This window comes from Maylandia zebra, linkage group LG16 (assembly GCF_041146795.1).
Source record: "Maylandia zebra isolate NMK-2024a linkage group LG16, Mzebra_GT3a, whole genome shotgun sequence".
Taxonomy (NCBI): domain Eukaryota; kingdom Metazoa; phylum Chordata; class Actinopteri; order Cichliformes; family Cichlidae; genus Maylandia; species Maylandia zebra.
In genome coordinates, this window is record NC_135182.1 from 22,336,718 (window position 1) to 22,358,367 (window position 21,650).

General features: G+C 40.0%; 2 protein-coding genes across 10 annotated transcripts in view; both read right to left on the reverse strand.

Annotated features, from left to right (window-relative positions):
- Positions 1–7,293: 7,293 nt before the first annotated feature.
- On the reverse strand, positions 7,294–9,549 carry LOC143412894 (glycerol-3-phosphate dehydrogenase, mitochondrial-like). The gene is made up of 3 exons (XM_076874684.1): positions 9,262–9,549; positions 8,129–8,272; positions 7,294–7,470 (listed from the first exon to the last, which is right to left on the reverse strand). The coding sequence occupies exons 1-3, from the start codon at positions 9,539–9,541 to the stop codon at positions 7,424–7,426; spliced, it is 471 nt and encodes a 156-aa protein (XP_076730799.1). The 5' UTR covers positions 9,542–9,549; the 3' UTR covers positions 7,294–7,423.
- Positions 9,550–10,618: 1,069 nt separating this feature from the next.
- LOC143412997 (uncharacterized) overlaps positions 10,619–21,650 on the reverse strand; it is a 106,692-nt gene continuing 95,660 nt past the window's right edge. For all 9 annotated transcript variants that reach the window (XM_076875067.1, XM_076875062.1, XM_076875068.1 and 6 more), the window contains 2 exons: positions 14,448–14,572; positions 10,619–10,848 (listed from right to left, as the gene is read on the reverse strand). In XM_076875067.1, coding sequence (XP_076731182.1) covers positions 10,666–10,848; positions 14,448–14,572 — 308 coding nt within the window. In that variant the 3' untranslated portion in view covers positions 10,619–10,665. The remainder of the gene's footprint in view (positions 10,849–14,447; positions 14,573–21,650) is intronic.

Sequence of the window (21,650 nt, forward strand, 5' to 3'; positions counted from 1 at the left end):
AACATTTATCTGATGTCTGGATTAGGGCTAAAACTACCAGTTATTTTCATTACTGATTAACTTGCTGAATATTCCTTTGAATAACTGTTTTTCCTTTCTTATAAAGGTGCTGTGAGGAATGCAGGGATCACATTCAGATCTATATTTGAGCTTCCAGGCAGATGACGTATTACGAACAGAATGACAGGAAGGGTGAGGCTTAACTGTATGAAAAGTACTGCTAGGCTGACTGCCAATAATAGACTATTGCAAACTCCTGATAGGTATAGATCAAAACAATGCCTATTTTTAGGGCTCATGCAGGCACAGTGAATGGCTTTTGTGTACTGGGTATTATTGCAATCACAGTGTAGAAACGGTGCTGAGCAAATCTCAGTAATTAACCTATGGTAATGACAAAAGCCAATTTATGGCTCTTAAAGATCAAATGTATCTGGGTTAATGTGAGGTCAAATGCATGTGCGGGAATATCAGAGCTGGAATTGATGTAGCTGATTGGGGAGAGGTGTACAGGGATTACTGACAGTGTGAATGGTGCTGTCAAAAACATCTATTCTAAATAGACAATGGAGCGCAAGCTGTTGTCGAGCTTAATTCAAAACAATAACAGTACACAGTGTTAATACCACTGTACACTCACTCACTGGCTGGCTGTTTTAAAGTATGGTGATCTAAACAGAGAACTCATAGCTGGAGGGGTTTCATTATAAGGTTTTTGCCTGCGCTTTAATGTTACATCAAACCTGTAACCTTGGTTAAATAGCCTGAACTAGACTGAAAAGTAGTAGCTACATTAAGTATAATAAGTTCAGAATGAATTAGAAGACCCTCTCCTTGCAGTGCTCCACTAACATTAACAGTATACAGTTGAAAATGTGGCGAATGGACACTTGCTCTTTTCTCACAGTGCATCCTTCTGCCATCTCCTCCCCAGGTAAATCACACACACACACACACACACACACACACACACACACACACACACACACACTTGGGCATCCACATGATGTAAAAGAATTCCCCCCCTTGTTCCACTGCACCATGGGCGTTTTGTAGGCAACAGACTGATGTTTACATGGCCCCAATCACAGCAGACTGAATGCACTTTGGCTATGACAGCTTTCTACCATTAAGCAATTTGTGCCATAGCAACTCTTTGACGGGATCAGACCACACAGGCCAGCCTGTGCTGCCCACACACATTAATGAATCTTTGGTGCCATGATCCTGTCTCCAGTTATAGCTCTCCTTACTAAAGACCACTTTTAGCAGGTACTAAACACTGCATGTGCTTGATACGATCATTTATCCATCACATTTTTGGATCTTGTCAAAGTCTTTTAGGTCTTCCTTCTCTTTCAGCATCAAGGAATGACAATTCGTAAGTATTGTAATTGAACTCAACTCCATACTGGTGCCACTGTGACAGCATAACTAATGCTATCTAGTTCACCTTACAGTAGTTTTAGTGTGGCTTGTCAGTGTATGTGAAGTTACTTTCCTGGTATCCATCAGCCCACCTGACCACTTTGTAGATCCTGCGTCTGTAGGTGGAAGCCAGATGTTGTGCCATCTGGACGCAGTGACAGACAAAACAGACATTAGTTATTCAGCCAGACTCCAAACAGAGCCTACTGACAGATCATGGCTCCTGGGGAGTTATGCTGCATTTAAATAGCACCTTTTGATATTAGATCAATACACCGGATTAACAGTCAAGTCATTCATGGGCAGATGCTGTGGGGAGACAGCATGCTTTGACTGTGATACATTATGTGCCAGAACTAAACAAAGAAGTTATTTCAATTCCAATGGTTTTGTTACTTTTTTCACAAAAGGTCAAGCGCTGTCAAAAATATCAGCATATTGACCTTTTTAAACATTCCAGAAACATTGGGATCATAGATTATGCTTTCTTCCCCTCTTTCTCGGTAACAAAGGGTTAAAACTCATTCACACCAAAGTCACAGGGGGCTGCAACTCTCTGTGCTTGTCATTTGCAGGTCATTGTACAGTTCATTTGAAGTCTAACATGGCATGGACTGTCCTGGTGATATGTGTGTATTGTCAGGAGGACAGAGAAGCTGTGCAGGATGACAGCAAGCTCTGTTACTGCTTGAGTAGATCCGTCCATTCAGTCTACCACCTACACATGTTTCATAATCCATGTTTGCAATCTAAAACAGGCTTGCTTCTAGAGTCAATATTTTCATATTTTTGAGCTTATTTCTCTTTTTTTTGCAGGACACCCACACACCTGTAAATTTTCAGCTTCCAAGTTTTCAAAGTTTTGGGTTTTTTTTTAAGCAGTTGTAGGAGCTTACCTAGAACGATCTACTGTGCAGGGCGTGCTTCTAGTTTTAAATACCTACACTGAATTCAACCTACTGTTTATCCACAGCATAATATAGAACTGTGCCACAGACTTGCATTAATTTCCAAAAACAATTACACACCTCACTGTCTGACACTGTGAGGCATGTCCCTATACTCAACAAATATATAGGTAACTTCAGTACCTAGCTGTTGCAATTAAATACATTTAAGATCATTTTTTTAAAAGATTTACGTCTTCATTAGGAACTCTGGAAGGATATGGAGGTTAGACGGTAGCAAGAGACAAGTTATCACACTGTTTTTATCAGATTTGTTGAAAAAAATAAAACATGTTGTCCCTAATAAAGCAAAAGAAGAACGCAAACATCAAATTTATATTTAGGGAACCCTGAACTAGGATAATGTACATTTTATCCTAGTTTATGATGGCTGAAATACAGCTGTGTTACAAACAAACAAAGGCAGCAAGCAAAGGTGTTTGACTTTTTTGAGACTGCAGAAAGCATCAGACTACTGGTCTATTCAAATCTGCAGTAGACAGTTTGTATTGTGTTTTCTTCCCAACATGCACAGTGGAAATCAGTCAGGTCAGTGGGCTCAGGCACATTAATTTACGTTCAGTGACTAAATACGTGAACAGGTACACCCAAAGTGTTCCTCCCAAATGTTAAAAACACAATTAAAGGTCATAGATAAGTAAAAGCGTAATTTCACATTGTCATCTTATAATTAGCAATTTTGACTTGGTGTGTTGTATACTAGTTTTATCTATCTGGACATTAACTGTGATTGTGAACACGTTCATTGAGTGCATTTTAAACTGGTCTCCAGTTGAGTAAATAGGGAATGATCGATAGGATAGATCAAAATTGTTGCCTTGCACAGAGAGTAGATCAAGCAATCATATATATAGATATGATTATTCTCTTCTTTGCCTCATTTGTTAAAATACATACTGGAAAAAGCGCTACATGGTCACCAGTTCACTGTCACTAATGTCAACATTGTTGCTCCTGCAGTTTGAGTGTCCTTGGAGTTTAGCTTTATGACCGGAGGAAAAACCACTCCAGGGTGGTGAGACATCACCTCTCCTATCTCAGAGAAAGACAGTGCAGACGGCTATGTTGGCAAACATAAACATGTGGACACCTACTGTCTGAAGACACACGCATCCTGCAGATATATGCTGTGTGTGTCAGTGCGCGCGCGCACACACACACACCCTTGAAGTGAGTTGTCTATCCTCTCTATTTCACCGCTAAAGCAGGAAAATAAACGAGCTCCTGCTGCTGCCTCTCAACAATCCAGTTTTTCTTGTATAGTGGTGACATATAAGGGATTAAATATTAATACGCTATTGTGTATCGATTGACAAAATACCTGCCACTATAATGGGCCGGTTGATATTTCTGAATAAAACAATGACAAACTCGTTATCAAAGGGCATTTTTAAAACATTTATGACAAGTGAGTAGCTTTGGAGCAGGAGGCCTCACACGGACAATAAAAAGCATGCCGATGAAGACAACGTCCATTTAGACTTGCTCAAAATAAAAGTTAAAGATAATAAACAATGTCTCCTGAGCTCAGAAGCCATACCACCATGGATTTAAAACTCCAAAATAATGGATAATAATGATGGGTGATGAGGATGGGCTAACACTTCTAATTATTTACATGTCATTACAGTTTGTAGTGTAGACATCTAGCTGAGTTTTGATGTAAATAATCACAGCATGAAAAAGGAGGAGTCCCTTTGGATTTGATGGCTAAAGAAGAAGATGGGAAATATTCAGTGAAAAAAAAAGAAAAGTTTTTCATTCTTTAATTCCAGAGGCAGAGTGAGCTACACTGATGCCTCCTTTGTTCGGCTGACTCATGGTTGGGGAATGGAACTGTTGTGTGGTGTGGAAAGATTTCACCACAAAAACAGAAAGGCAGGCCACTTCAAGCTGCAGGAAAGAAACAAAGAGGGTCTTTAAACATGCTAGTCCAGGCAGTGGAGAATCCAGTGAGTTGAGTCAAACTGAGAACAGTGAAGTAGAGATCTAGTGTTTGACACAAGGAGACTCTGGTGTGACTGTGAGAAGCCATGGAGACCCTTCCTGCTTTAGGGAAGGACTAGGGGAGACACTGGCTGTCCACTACGCAGGCCAGTGGGCCTTTCGAGGTGTCACCTCCACACAATGTGACAAACCCCTCTGGTCTGAGTCCTGTTCACACTCCCCCATCCCCTTCCTTATGTGTTCTTAGACAAATGAGTGAAGACCCCAGCTCGGGCACTACCACAGGCAAGGACGGAGACTGCATGGGCTCCACCAGTCAAGGCTTCTCGCTCCATCACTTCACACTTATATCCCCCACACTCTGCTATGTCCCCTTCCTTTATCTTACTTTTCAGGCTTCGGGCTTTCACTGCTCATTTTGTGACTACGAGACTTTTACCGAGGTCTCGCCCAGACATACGCCACATGTCACCCTGCCGTCTGTGGCCATGCTGCCTGGAGCCAGATGTGGTCTCAGGCTTGAACTGGAGACCTACTATGGCATGTCCCCAACAAACCCTTCTGTGTCTTATTCTTTATTTTTTATGGTGCTTACAGAAGACATATTCATACAGAACCTCGAGTACCAAGACAACAATGTAAGAAGCCAGCTTAAGCATAATTCCACATTAAATATAATAGACTCAATCAATCCATAATAAAAGCAGTGATACATTATTAAATAATGGCATCATGTTGCTAGATTTTTAACTACTTGCATTTGAGTATTCAGTGAGCAGTTTAGTCTAATGGTTTTCCAGTTAAGGGCCTTTCTAAAATCAGATGAACTTACGAGGTGATTACTGAGATAGGAAGGAAGAAACAAGCTAGCAGTGAGGCTGTAAGGAGTTAGAGATTGATGAATAGTTCTTTTTAAATAAAAGGTCTTTTTCATGCCATGTTTCCTCCACCTTCTTGCTGAAGAAATAATCCACTTTATTTCTAGCCTTAATAATGTATCTTATGGACCAAACACACTGATATTATGCTGCATATGTAGTTATGCTGCAGTAGGCCTAAGATGCCGAGTGGGCTTCCCTGTGCTGACTGTTTCTTCTTCACTCACCTTTTTCACTCCCTGTGTGTTTATAGACCTTTGCTGTATTAATAATTAGTAATCATTATCCCATAGTGGACAAAAGCATAGTGGGTCCTGTTCTTTTGTCCTGTCTTTCTCTGCTCTCTTCTCCCTCACCCCCAACTGTGAGGGAGAAGAGATGGCTGGCGGATATCCACCTCTCCCTGAGTCTGGTTCTGCCAGAGGTTTCTTCCTGTTAAAAGGGAGTTTTTTCTTCCCACTTTTGCCAAGTAGGTGTTTTTTTTTTCTTGTCATAGAGGGTCGTGTCATTTATGGGGTTTCTTTACCTAACGACATAAAATATCTTGAGGTGACTGTTGCTGTAAATTGGTGCTATATAAATAAAATGTAATCAAATTGGAAAATAAAGCTATGAAGCACCTAATTAGTTAGATAATTTATCCACCATTTAATGCTCGATACCTTCCGGGTTACTTTACTCTGATTACTCAGCTGCACGCACAGTGAGGCTTTAAGCTAACAGTTACAGCGGCAGCAGAAAATGTCTCAAACTCTGTGTTCCCACAAAAAAATGAGTTTGAGACATTTTGTCTTTTTAATTGGTGGAACTTTATCTCATTAGTATACCAAACCATACAACCTCCTCTATACAGCTCTTCTCTTCACAGCAGATAAGCTGAATTTATCTGAGTTTTTTCTTTAGCATATAGAAGGCAGAGCTAATATTGAGGAATGCAAAAAAAGAAAAAACCGTCATGGACTAATCTTGTGCTGAGTATAGCCATGATAATGATGATGGATTAGAAATACAGCAGTGTATTGGGATTACAGTGCTATTAACTGGCCAGGGAAGGAGGATGAGGAGGCTGACCAGTATCAAACTAATCAATCAAATAATCGGGACAAGCCCTTGTCTACTAGAAACAATTAGACCACTTCTCCAAAATCAATAACCCTGCATTCTGTTTAGATACCCACTGGTCACTCATTCAATAAAACCTTCGTGGGTTTTGATAAGCCTGCCAGTCGGCAAGGGCCATTTGAGGCTCCGAGTGGGAACAAAATACATCAAACAGGCTCCAGGAAGGCCTCATAAAAATTGCAAATCGAAAACAATATAATTTAATGTGGCAAAGGTTATTTTTCCACTTGTTCATTATCAAATGTCTCATGTGAAAGCACTGCTATGAAGGGGAAAAATCTATTTGGTCTTGAGTGTTTGGGGAAAACAGGAGGGACATGTATTATATCTAAAGGAAAACAAAATAACGATGGAATCAAAAGGGTTCATAAAGTTGCTCTGAGAAATAGCCTTAGTATTGGAGGTGTCTCCAGCTTCCAGCACAGCTCCCATACATAATTAAAACAGGAATTTGTATCTGTCTGTACTCTGTGGCCTCCTGATGAATTAATATCTGGTGGAAGTCCTACACAGCCATCAGATTAGCTCATTTATTTCTGTCAGCTGCTTGCTCTATCAGCTATTTGTAAATCAGAGAGGGTGGTTGGGTGGATGCTGGGGGTGGGGGTGGGGATCGTTGGACGTGTATTTATTATCATAAATGGGTGTTATGAATTAGGTCTGATTCAAACGTCCCGGCTATAGTGCCGCAAGTGTAAGTGCGCAGTGATGACTTTCTTTTCTTTTCTTTTTTTTTTTTTACCTGGGAGAAATGTTATGTTGGTTGTTGCATTAATTATACCTTACATCACAGCTGTCCCTTACATGTATTGGGCTGCAGTTCAGTAAAACTTTGATATTTGTTGAAGATATTAAAAAAGAAAACAAAAACAAAAATAGGCATCAGGTGAAGAATGGTAAGTTTTTATGGAAAACAAAATCACCTTCCATTTCCTGGCTGTGGTTGCCGAGTTAGTTGAGGATGTAATTCAGACACTGATATCCTCTCCAGAGATGACTTGCTATGCGATGGTGTGTTTGGGCATCCGCTCCCCAGGTCAGATAGAAGATGATGCGACGGCGTCTTGGAGTTTTATGCTGTCAAGTCTGGAGGTGCATGAGTGTTGTGTGCATGAGAGGGCGAGCGGCTAGGGAGGGGAACAAACAAGGAGACTGCATTAACCTTTGGTCTGCTGGAGAGGGGAGGGCACAAGCGGGCCGGGCTGGTTGAAGGGACACCCCATAATCAGGCTCCTGTCAGTGCTGTTTCCAGGAGATTAATTCAGCTGGTTTCAATTCCAGTCGCTGCTCCCGTAGCCTCAACGCAGGGTACACATATTGCCCTGTTTAAAACACATGCACACTGACTCAATTTAACACAGGAATAGCTGAGGGGGAAGGCTGTGTCACAGGAGTAGCCTTCATTCCTTACCAACACAAATAACATGCATCAACAAGAAAGCAGGAATCTCAGTCCGACCCAAAAGAGAAAGGAATCCAATCAAAAATTGAGATGCAATCTCAGCAAGAATAGATGATGTTTGAAGAGAAATGTAAGTCTTCTCTTGCAGTTAACACAGTGATTACATGAAGCTGTGACACTCCCGAGCTGAAGTTCCCATTTGGACTAAACACCTTCTCTGAGCTAGACATACAGGCAGAGCAGCCAGACAGAGCCTGGCTGTTGTGGCCAGAGGCTGAGGAGTTTCTACTGCAGCTAACTAATGAACTGATGAGACGGCAGTGCTGAGGAGCAGGTGATACAGGAGGATAGTGACAGAGACGTAGGGGTCCACCGTTAGTTACCTGTAATAGCCGGGATGACGATGTGCACCCCGGCACTGGGCTGACAGATGTCGGGGTTCTTCTGATCATCCATTTTCCACAGCGCGTCCGTAAAAGGTCCCGTGGCATTGATAACACATTTGGCTCTGACATCAAATTCCTGCCCTATGAAAGAAAACAGCATCAATCACCAGGGGCTATTCATCTGTGGCTGGTGACAAGCCGGATTATTAATTTATCAGCGAACGCCCCCCTCTCTCCGTAATAGAGTGGCTCGAGTGTGTCCATGGGAGACTTCCCAGGATTGTAATTAATAGGAAACAGACATACCTAATTTCCCTCTTGCCTCTTTGTGTCACAGAGTAGCTCAGTGGCAGTGACTGAGGGTCTTTTGAAATTGTGGAAGGGAAATGTTTGTTAATGTGATGCTTGATGTTGACGAGCTACAGTATATAATGGGATGCATATCAAAAGATACCACGAGGATAGCAAATGATCTGTTTTGGCAACAAGCTGAATGACAAACTACCTTTAAAAATTTGATGCGTGATGCTGCCACTGCTAAGAGAAGCGAAGAAAAGACCAGGAATGACTGCGTTCACAAGCCAGAAATTCATATCTCTGTGAGCGAGAAAAAAAAGAAGAAAAAATAAAAGACAAAGAAAAAAGAACTGATGACAAAACTGTTTTTATTATCCTTTCAGTCTGAGCCCTCCCTATGTGAGGCCCTCCTCTCACATTATTAAAGTGAGACATCTCCTCCAAGAGCACACTTCCATCTTTTAAAACATCAGGGGGTGGTCATGTGTTGAGATCCTCAAATCTTGGTTATTCATGAAATGTTTCAGAATACCATCTTTTACCCTTAACTGCTTTATTCTTCCAAAGCCAGCTCTATGCATGACATTTAAAAGGTAAGTAAGGCCATTTGGAGTACGCTAATTCTGTCTTATGTTCCTCCCTACAAGATCTGAAGCAGTCCTCTACACCATAAAACGCTTATAAAATATTAAAAGCCCCTGCATTAGATGTGCAATGACTATGTGCAAACTAGCACTGAGTAAGAGGCGCTGGGAGGAACCCTGTTGTGAGGGCTAGAGAGAGTGGGAATAGAGTGAGGCAGGAAGGAAGGAAGCGGCTTTTGTTGGATTTACCTGTGATCACATCCCTGCAGTGCGCTCCGCAGACCCTCTCCTTCCCCGTCTGAGGGTCTGCCCTCTCCAGTAGGTGCACCACTTCAGTGTAATTGGCTATGGCAGCCCCATACCTGGCAGCAGTGAGGGCGATGGCGAGGTTCATTCGAGCATCGTTGTGTTGTCCTGCAGCGGGGGGACAGGACCAGAGCAGGGGGATGTGAGTCACCCCAAGCCTGTGACTGGTGGTATGGAAGTGTGTCGGAACCGATATGTCACATCTGTCCCTGTCACTTTGCATCAGTGCGATTGCTGCTCTGGCCACACAAGGAGCACACTTAAAGCCACAGTGGCCCTTTGGCCTGAGTGTGGGGCCCCGGCAGCCCCTCCCCTCTCCTCTCCTACGCTGGGAAGGGTAACCGCTCCTCGGGAAAAGGAAGGGAATGCAAGGAATAGATGCACTGATGCCTTGAATATACAAAGAGTGCTGAGGAGCAAAAAAAAATGGTTGTTTGAGAGTGTGCCTCTTGTGTAGTACATAATAGTTATTCCTGTCTTTTGAACATTTCATTAAGATTACTTTAATAGTTTTGTGTGCACAACTTCAGCAGGCTTCATTTTAAAAGAGAGCAGTGATCAGTGAAAACGGTCACGTCTCCTCCTAATAATCACATTTTTCAATATGTCAATATGACGGTAAACAAATCTTGACAGCGGCTGATCTTCCTTTCTAGAAGAAGATCCGTTGGCAGAATCCTTTTAATGAAGAGAGAAATCAAGTATCAAGATTTATGGATTAATCCCTCTTCCGCTCTAAAATACCAGAGATCTATATTCAGAGTCACAAGGTCACAAGTTTTGTAATTTAAATGAAAGGGTCTAAAAGGTGACAAATGAACAAAGCCCAGTTTCATTAGGAAGTGATTCTTATGTACATCTTTGAAGATTTATTGCTGGACAATCCCTTGGTTCAAAAGTAAAGAGAGAATAGAGATGATTAATCACTTTTAATGTTGGTGTCTCGGGTGACTTTCTTTCTATTTGTTATTGCCAAGGAAGTTCAAGTCCTCATTGTTGGCCAGGGAAAATGTTGCTACTTTGCAGGAATGAGCAGGGTCCTTTGTGCCCTGATTTATTTTACGTTTGAGCGACTTGAGGCTAGCTAGCTGGTGGGCTCTGCTTAATGCTACAGCATGCTGGAAGCCATTCCCTCACTACGGAAAATAAATAAATAAAATGAAGGGAAAAAGTAAAAAAAAGAAAAAAGAAAAAAAAGACCCAACAACAACAGATTTAAAGGCCACATTTTAGAATGAATTACATACAAGAGTATGCACCCTGCCATGATGTATTAGGAAGACCATAGAATCCACTTCTTCATCTCTGTAGGGTGAATGTGACCATTATAGTATGTGGTTAGCAAACTTATGCCACTGGTGGTGTATGAGCACACGCATGCACACGCATGCACACACACAAGCGGCTAAGACTTGAGAGAGGTTTGGCACCGGTAGGCAGCGTCTGATCCTCGATGATTGCTGAGCCTTGTAGTGACCTTTGAACCCGTGATTCACAGCTCTCTGTTGTGGGGCCTGTCACAGATTGGCACTGGGTAAAGAAACAGGAGAATTAATACTACACTAAATGTCAGGAATTCAAGGATTAGTAAGATCACGGAACCAGGATTTATGAATGAGCGGCATAGCATGGGTATGATAACCCGGCACAGTGAAGATGATAACAATAATGATGATGATAATTATTATCATCAGCAATTAAAAGCCCAAATGGCCGAACGACAGAGGAGAGCTAAATGAGCATCAAAGCTCCCTGGAGGACAGGAGCCCACCCCCGCCCTCTTTCTTGTTCCCTCCCTCCCATCGTGCCCCTACTTCCGCTCGGCTCACACCACCAGTCGTTCCAGCCTCCTGGAGGTACAAAACTCAGTGGAGTGAGAGGAACTCTGCGGCTGGACAAAATGCTGCAAAATGACAGGGACAATAATGACAATGAATTTCATGTCTTCCAGTCATAGAGCCAGAGATGCTTGGCTGGGCTGACTTGTCCAATTAAATTGTTACAGGTACAGCAGGAGATAGAGTTATTATCCCAGATTCTTTTGTCAATTACTCCTTTAGCAGAAAGAAGAAGGGCAGAGTTGAGCAGACAACAAGAGAAAAATATTTCCGTAATATGGGAGAAAAAAAGTTTCAACACACACCAGAAATGTGAAAATTATTAGGCACGGTAATATAATATTTTAAATACTCGTGCTGCTGTTGACTAGTCGGATTTTTATGAAAAAAGCAAAGGTGAAGCGCCGCTTTTAAATATTTGAAAAACTCTTGCTGCTGAATGGTTAGAGTTTACGATCCCTTGTCCATGTGATTTATGTGTATGAAGTAAAAAAAAAATCATTTCGTACTAAATTATATTTTTGCCAATACAACATTTTCTTAGGGTAAGGAATGTCTATTTGTTGAAACTATCTGGCAATGATGGCTTGAAAAATCCCGGGGAGATGAACCCAAGCAGTCAAAACCCAATCCCCATTGAAGAAGGTCAGGACAGAAAATGTCACTGCCATAATGTACCCAGTTGTTTATGGGAAAAGAGGTGGAAAAGACAGCTCGAGGAAAAATTAAATACATGTAAATGGTGTAATGTTTGTGATCAAAGAAAAAGAGTCTCTATGATAAACACTATGGCTAAATTAAATCGTATTAACATAACAATTATTATAAACAGTTATTAAGTAAATACTCTGATGCATTTCAGATTCTCTGCTTTCTAGAGGTAAAAGAAGAAAAACACACTGGTATAAAACTGAACAAATATAAATAGCTCATGTAAAATACCCCCCTCTCCTACTTACTTCTGCTAAATGAATAAGGTTGACAGATCACTGCTCAGATAGTGGCCATATTCCCTCAGAAGTATGTTGCCTTTTTGCAGTACATGGGAATCCACATATCCTCAAATGCTAAATGAAGTCTGACAGATAGCCTAGAGAAACAAAGTTGGGAGTTTGAAGCTACAAGGGAGACCTTGAGTGAATGGGACATGCTATGTACACCCTGGCTAACAATCAACATATGCTTTGTTTTTCTGATGCCAACACCAGGCACATATAGCCCGGAGATAGATGGATCCTGGGACTGGTAGGAACGCGATGGCTACTGGCTATTTTCTGCTTTTTTTTTGGTTTGTTTTTTTAAAAATGTTGTTTCTAATTTGTTTACGCTCACATAGACAGCAATTACACAGCTGTGTAAAACACAATATATTTAACTATATTACACACAAACGAATAAAAACATCCGCTGTATGCTGCACTACTTAAAATGAATGTTACTGCACAACATAAAATTTAGCACCATGTATATATGTGTAAAATAATTTTTTTTTTTTTACTGCTAATACAGAAAATCAGTTGTTATCAAAGTTGAATTCTTAAATGTGTTTTCTACAAACTTGTTTTTCTCATAAGACAAGAAAAAAATAACTTTTTAAAGCACATAAAACAGGACAGACTTAGGGTTCTACAATTTGCAGTCAGATTGCTGCTATCAGCATCTCCAGCTGTGATAAGTGCTATAATTTTTAACATTACAAGTGAAAGTGATGCATACACTTTAACAGTGCATAGTAATGTGCACAGCACACTATATACTGCTCAAAGAAAGATTTCATGATTAGAGGCTTTGAGCAATAAACAGTGGCTCCCACAGCTTGTCTGTCTTGAGTCTGGTGGATTAAGAGAATCAGCACCTTGCAGCATTAGTGGAAAAAATAAAGCATTTCCATGGCTGATATGTGCCGAGGATGACTTGTTACTACATAGTCACATTCTTTTATCCCCTCTGTCTGCATTTTCCTCTAGGACAGCACTAAAAAAAGACTTCATTTTATCATAGTCTTGAACTCTTTGACTGATGTTAGTTGGGCTAGGTATGGCTTTGTGCAAACGAGGGAGGTGTTCGGCGATGGTGACAGGCAGCATGATGAGTTAAGAAGGTGCCACGGCCCGGCAATGAAAGAGAAATCAGAAAATCTCCTATCCCCCTCTCAGTAATGAACCACACCTGTACACTGCTTTAAATACCAGAGAGAAGCTTTAAATGTCAGGTGCAATTAAAGCTTATGATTCAAGGCTGCACCAATCAAATCAAGGCCTCTGAGTTCAACCAAGTCTGAGAGAGAGCAAAGGCGAGATGGAGCAGAGATGCCATGGTCTACTCTTCCTTTACCTTACACTTCAATGAGCCTTCAAACCCAAAGGTGACTATAAAGTTTTCTTCCAATCGGCCGAACTTCTACATCTTTTCGACTCCACGGCTTTATTGAGGGAAAGGTTTACCGTCTTTGTTTTGATCAGTCTTGATCATGTTTGCTTAAAAATTAATTAATTGAATAGTTTCATCAAATTTTAATCATAACCTTAATTTAATGTAATTTATTTGGAAGAAGTAGATGAAACAACACATGGGCAAGTATTTCATCTGATGACATCAGTGATTTATGGCAGTTCACTGTTATCAGAAAAGTTATTCCTTTAACAAAATAATATCACCTTTTTTGGTGCACAGTCTTTTTGGAAAAACTGGATAAGATCATATGTTTTAAGGGTAAATATACAAGCTGAAGGTTCAAGCTACCGGCTCCCAAATACCGTTGCTTTAATTTGCCCTGTGTAGCACAGGCTGCATTTTACTGTTGAGCTGCTGACTAGGCCGCTGTGTTTCCTCCAATCACACTAATTGGTCTCTTCTGCTGCTCACCTCCAGCATCCTCATATGTTCATACAGATAACAAAATAAGGCTCCTAAAGAAAACACAGGCTTAGAATAATGAGATATCGCAAAGACTGAAACGTAACAGAAAATTGTGACATTTTACTTTGAACCTGGGTGACTCGTCTTAAACAACTTATAGCAAAAGAGGGTACATAAGCCTTGTTTCACCTATTACTGAGAGATAATTTCCCGAATTAATTTACAGTGTGATAGCAACAGAGGTCTGCTAAGTTGTAAGAATCCTTTAAAACAACTTCAGAAAATTCCAGGCAGGCAGTCATTCAAGGCAAACATGTCACTGCTTCCCGTGAATGAAAAATGAACATAGGGGGGTAAATAAAGCAATATGACCAGAGGGACCAGGAATTCTGCGGATAAGTGTCAGCTGCGGAGAAAAAATGAAGCATTTACCTGTTTGTAATCCAATTTCATGATGGCTTTCTGTAGATATCGGACTCCTCCGTGAATGAGCTTGGTGCTCCGGCTGCTAGTGCCTGATGAGAAATCGTCTCCCTGCACAGGGGCAGTTTTGAGATCTGACAATGGGAGCCAAGGAAACACATCAACATTTGGATACTTACTGTCCCAAATCTTTAGAATGGATCAAGATGCTATTCGCATATGCACAACTTTCCACTGTAATATTCATGACGAGAACAATATTGTGGGGCCATACATATTCCATTGGTTAAAAACAACAATCATTTCTACCACTATGACAGCATGAGGCACAAAGAGCAACCGCATATTCTGAGACCACATTTAAAAAGAACAAAACTTTAAAAAAAAAAAAAAAAAAAAGAAACCTAGAGAACATATGCATGTTTTTAAACACCGAAGGAAGTCATATGACTTTCATAGCATTTTTAACAGTGAAATCGCTCTTTGCTTTGCCCATTAGAAGCTTCTTTGCTGTCCCAGATGGTCGATAAATCCCAGTTTTGAAAAGAAGAAAGGAAGAATAACTGAGGATTAGAAGAAAGGGTTTGAAACCCCCCTCTTCACTGCCAATAGACAACCAGGGCAAATAAAGGGGCAAAACATATTTAAGAAGCCTCTCACCAGCAGCATAGATAATTGATTTGGTATGTAATGGTAACCACATGAGGATGCACGCCCTTACTGGAAGAGAACAAAAGAGTTTTCATTTCTTTTTTTGGTGACTGGACTAAAGCCCGTAGACATGTGAAGGGGAGAAATCCTTCCAGTTCAAACGTACTGCTGCTCTACACTTTCTAGCAGACATGTGAAGCATCTTACAGAGGAAGCCCCAGAGAGGCAGCTTGGAAAGCAGCTCCACCACAATGGCAAGGAGGTTATGCAACATCAGGATGGAGAATACCCATTTGCAGTTGCAAACAGAGGCTGAACAAGACTCTGCCATGAAAAATCCTTTCGGAAAGCTCCTCACAGAAAATATTGTGCTGGTACTGTAAGAAAAAACTGGGATTTATTTGTTTTTATTACTTTTGCCTGTAAAACCCCGATACAGATCCCTGTACACGAGGGAAAATTGGATTTTTTTTTCTTTTTTTTACTAAAGAAGTTGGACCAGAAAATATTGGGAACCAGGATAAGGTGGGATTTTCCTGTTTTTTTTCTCAGTGTCAATAAATCCCAGATTTAAAAACAAACACACCTGTGCTGTTTACACCTCAATACTGTCTCTTAAAATTTACTTACAGGGGCAGGATGGTGTGCATGGGTTTAATTTAAAATTATCCCCAGTGTCCAAATGTATATGTCACCCAAATGAACGGTTTGACCTGTTGATGTGTTTTTAATACGGCTATGAGCCTTTCCAGGCTTTGCATAAACATATAGCACACCTATTTCAAGGCAGACTTGTGATAGAGATTATTATTATTATTAGGGGTAATCCTGCTTTTATGCATTTTTTAGGCTGGTTTATTGTAACACTAGAATTGCAGTCAGATCAATGATTGTAAAGATATTTAAAGGATTTTTAAAGCTTTTTCTTACAATAAGAAAAAAATGTAAAAGTATATAGCAGCACTTTTTATGGCATACAGAAACTTATGCAAATACATTCAGAATTTTAAAAAAGGGTAAATCAATCTGACTATGAGGTTGTAATGAGCAGTTAGGACCCCTTAAACAATCACTTGTTGGATTTTATCTCATCCCTCTGATTCCCCTGAGTCCTCTCGATGGGGTTCTTCTTCTATCTGTTCAGTCCCCCTTTTACCTGTTCAGCCACCTTCACATGCAACACTCAGGCCTATAGCATCCATGCAAAAGAAATCCAGCCATCCATTTCATTGTCATATGACTCCAGGGGACAGTACACATTAATAAATGTGTTTCATTATTATGCATATGTCTTTATATTCCTTGTGATGGATTTAGGAAAAAGAAGCCATGTATTTTCTGTGACAAAGCTGTCAGACACCATCAAACAATAAAAAACAATACATCACATGCTTATTTATATTCCACTCCCAATAACATTTCAAAATAGTGTCTTTCGAGATTAATCACAGAATCTGCATGTGGCGAGCAGACGGACAACGCTGAGACAAGCAAACTTGACTAATTGCAAGACTGATGATGATGATGATGATGATGATAGAGCTGGATTATCTAAAATAAGCAAAGCAGAAGAAGACAAATGGCATTCGCTCTCAAGTTCACTGCAACTGTGAGACACGTCCACATTATGGAGGCACCATCAACCATTTGTTAGAAATAATATGCAGCAGGTAATAGTGAACAGAATGGAAACTAACTTTTGCTTAGTCACTTGTTGTTAATGAACACGTTTAAGGTCTGTGCAACACCGAGTGAAATTAAGTTACAAGTACCGTCTTTAAATCCACGTTGAAATTTTATTCAACAAACGCAATCTGAAGCATCCTTTTTATACTAATAAGACTTTGTTAACAACACTACTCATTGCTTTGCAACACTGAATCTCACATGTTTTTTTTTCTCTATTCTGTCAGTGCAGTAGGGCCATAAAATGAAAACAAGCCGCCTCCTTGCACTGACAGCGGTTCCCATTACTGCTACCTCCTCCTGTAATGCCCAGATACAGCTCAGTTGGTGAGCAACAGAAAAAAAAGAAGAAAAATCAGCAACGAGCTTTGCGGTGTACAGTGGCCTAAGCAATCCATTGCTTAAACAAACTGCATACTGCAGGCGTTGTGTGGTAGGTAAATTGCACATGGAATTTATGGATTGGAACTTTTCTTAGGTTGCACAAACTCCAAAGTCTTAATAAAAGAAATGTGCAATGGTAGAAAGTAATTAAGTACATTTACACAATTACTGTATTTAAAAAGAAATGTGCCTGCTTTAACAGGAGAAATGATATTTTTATTCCACTATGCAGACTTTACAGTCATAGTTTCTTATTACCTGTACATAAAACACTCCATAAACTTGTAAAATATAATACATAGTTAGTGTTAGCTCTTCAATATACTGGAAATCTCTCCTGGGGTCTGTCTCACCTTTTTCCCTATGACAGTTAGTATAGGCTCCAGAGCCCCTGAACTGGACAGGTAGATGGGTGGATAGTTAGTTCCCAAATATTTGACATAAAAAAAAAAAACAGCATCTGAATGTCTTTGCAGGTTTTCCATCATCCAGGTTATAATAATTTATGTGCTCAAAAAGAAACCAACTGGACTTATTTATGAAATCAGAGTCTTCCTCTGTTCTCAAATGAGTCCCAGGTATTTAACCCACAGTGGGGTTGTCTTCTTGGTGAAAAATAGATGTCTCAATTATCTGTATATAGAAACTTAGCTTGCTACTTTTTTGTTACTCATAAGTGCTTGTTCAATACATAACTGTGTTCACTTTGAAAAACAAACAAAATATAATTTAAAAGAAAAACTATAGCTGATAGTTAATAATGACACACTAAAGTGGTCACAAACTTACACAGTGCAGCGGTGAGTGGTTTGATGATACGATGCCACATTTTCAGTGTTTCCCCACATGTTGTGCATGTATCTGAGATGTTGTGCTGAGACTCAGGCAATTTAAAGAGGTAGAGTGCGCGGTTATGAGATTTAAATGCTAAATGCTTCGTGCACACTGAACTAAAAAATCTTCAAGCTCAACACCGCATTTCTTTTGTTCCTCAGGAATACATCCACCAAATGTGATGAACAGTCATGGAGAAATGCAGAGAGACTCATATACAGAGATACATTCGCTTAGTAGTAAGACTAAAAATATACATTGTACTTGTTAACTGATAATGGTACTTTTACTTTTTCTTCCACAGCGATCTGAATACTTCTTTATCACTCGATACATGACTAATGCAGCCTTTCCTGTTTGTGGAGAAACAGGTCTGCCTCCTCACAACACAGTTTGGACGGTTCATGGCAAACTGAACCCATGAGAGGAAAAATCCTCTCCTCCAGCTACTTAGAGGGGAAAGCCTTCCAGCTTATGCAAAGCTTTATCCAATTCCCTCATTATCCATTCTAGGACACTTTGGTGGGGCCGAAATGGAATCGCAGCAAATTCCAGTACACAAAGAAATCTGCCGCACTGTCTGGCCTATCGGAGGAGCGTGCCTGTGAAAACAGTAAAATCTAATCAAACCTCAAACGGATCGGATGGAATAAAAAATTGTTTGAAGCAGAGCGCATATGCTTATTAGTGATCTACAAAAATAAATGATCTGGGTTTGTTACTTTTAAGGCAAGAGTAATCAACGCTTTATATCAATGATCTTTTAAAAGTCCAATAGCCAGTGGCACTGACATGGTATATAGGAGTCTTTAAGGTCCACATTCATAACTATTAGAAAGAAATTCACTTTACAATATTTAGCGTCCTCTCAACCTTTCATAATTCAGATATATTAATAATCAAAGAAACTGACAAAGAAACTAATGGTTTGTCTGATTTTCACTGGGGCACAATCCAGCCAGCAATTGATTGTGAAACCAGGGACACCTGCAGCTTCGGAATACATTTTCACTTTCAGGAGGATTGAAAAAAAAGAAAAAAAACCCAGCACCACGAGGAAATATTGCCCCACCACATGAATATGCAGGGAATTGATACCAGCAGTGTCATTACTAATGTTGCTGCCAATTACAGAGCATGTCATGACACTGTGATTCATGAATATTCATCGTTGACTGATATAGACAGCAGCAGTATGCAGAGGCTTCTATTCCCATTTCACTGTCTCATTGTGAATGGTGAACAGGTACCTCCATCATGCCATGGAGGAGCCTTCCAGCTGCAAGACAAGCTGTTCCATAAGGCATTGCTAGTTAACAGTGTGTTATATAAAGGTGTATAAAAGTGATGAAGTGCACCCTGGCTCTAAAGAGCAGGCATTAAAGCATATTAAGTAGACATTTAAGCTTGTAAAGTGGGAATCTAGAAATGGAAAGAAGACACTGAGCAAAGGGATGCCTTCAGGGTCTGGCTGTTCAATTCTCAGAAAGTTTGATACCTGCCAGTGCTTTGAGATGAAATGAGGTTTGTAGAAGCGACCGGGAGATTTTGCAAACTATCTAGGCTGCAGTTTAAGGAGAACGGCGCAACTTCTTTTCTAATTTAAATCCAATTTCACAAAAAAAGACAATGCAATTTAAAGATGGAGCGACGATTAGTTCTTTAAGAAGTGGAAGCCTCTTTCTCAGTTCCCACTTATTCTTAATTTGAGTAGCTTATGTGCTCAATACAATAATGAGAAAGTGGTGTTTCATGGAGTTTTCACAATTTTCTGCAACTTCACATGCTGCATAGTGTTAGAGGGAAACGGTGTTGTTATTCTGTAGGTTATTTCATAAACAAACATATGTCATATCTAATATGATTGCTAAGAAGCAAAAGAAATTCATCTTGTTAAATGGTAAATGTGGGACGACTTATGCCAAAGCAATAACCATCTACAACAAAAGTGTCATTTGCATGTTACAAACAGCTCAGGAAGTGTTGATTCTTAAGTAAAAAGAGCACAAAAAAGGTAAAAAAAAATGTTCAGTCCAATTAAGTTATTCCATGACCAAGAAATTATTGAACAAAACTGCTGATATTGATGATAATTGTACCTATTGTCCCTATATTTTATTTTGCTGCTTAAATTAGAACACATAATCGTATTTGAGAGCTGACCTTGTTTTGCATGAAAAATCTTCTTCTGTTAAATCTTTTATTATAGCTGACCTGTAAATGTTGTGCAGTAAAACAGTACAGTGTTCTCCACTGCAGCTGGCAGTAAGAAATAAGTATGCATGTAAGTCAGAATTTTACTACAGTACTTTAGTAAATGCACTTTGTTTCCTTCCGCTTCACATAAATGCTTCACTTGTTAAACACTTGTAGAAGAGTAGCCTGTACTTTTCATTGTGCTAAAATGCCATGTACTTCTTTTGCAGGTATCTGAACACATATTTCACTACTGAAAATGACCACTTTTTTTAATCCTCTTTATTAACCAATCACAGCAGCAAAGCTGTAATGTATTATACTGAAATGCAAATGTTGTTAATAAAGCTCTTAAAATGTGTCAAATGGAGCTGCACAGTATCTGAGAAGACTGCACCACATGGTCAGTTTGGTCCATACCTGAAATCCATCTACTATATGTGAACATTACATCTCCAGAGAAGGGGAAAAGGAATAGACTATATCAAATCGCCCAAAAAAAATAGTGAAGAATACTTGCTGGAGGTAAAGACGTTAATTTGAACCGACTTGTCAAAAGGAATTAAAACAAAAAAATTGACTCAGAAGTTTCTTTGCGCTGGGCCTGTTGCTAATAACAACCACACTCATGATGGAGACCAGCGAATCAAGTGGGGCTCACTGTTCGCATCCCTCCTCGCACTCAGGGTCGAATCCCCGGGGAGCTGGCAGACTCTGGTCTCACTGTAACTGAGACTCATATGGTATCCTTTGACCTTGAGATGACGAGAGTGTCTCTTCTACTAATAAAACGCATTTCCCACAGAGTTGTCGATTGCACCCGGGGAGAAATTAATAATGGGGGCTCCCACGGTGATAAAAGAGAGAGAGAGAGAGAGTCAAAGCTACACATTCTGGCATTTCTACAAACAAACCTAAACATATAATCTTCCGTATGATTACAACTAACCCGTTAGATTCACATCAGACTGCCAATTAACTGTGCACATAAATAGGAAGTTAATTACTCTTCGGTAAAACGGCCAATTAAACGCTAACCGAGCTTAATTTTAAATGGAAAATTGTTACCAGTCAATAAAAACCAAGCGGCGTCCTGTCATCAGCGTTTTAAGTCAAAATAGTTTTTGTGTTTTTTGTGGAGGTTGGTCACATATTCCACTTTATGTAAATATATTTACATGGCTGTAGGATAACTGTTGTTTAATGAGCCGAAATCATGATGACACAAGACTGGGTCAGTACAATGTGAAAAGCGCCATAATCTATGCAAGTCGAACAATATTTTACTTCCGGATATCCACAGTTCAGTGTGGGTAAACTGTAATTTACAAATCCCGTCTTATAGTCCACCTGAAAACGACTGGGCGTGACCACACAGTCTTAATGGGGTTAGGTTAATTAAAAGGTTAATTGTAAGAAACAGCAGCTTTGTGATGTATGGCTGGCGAACAATAGTGTCCT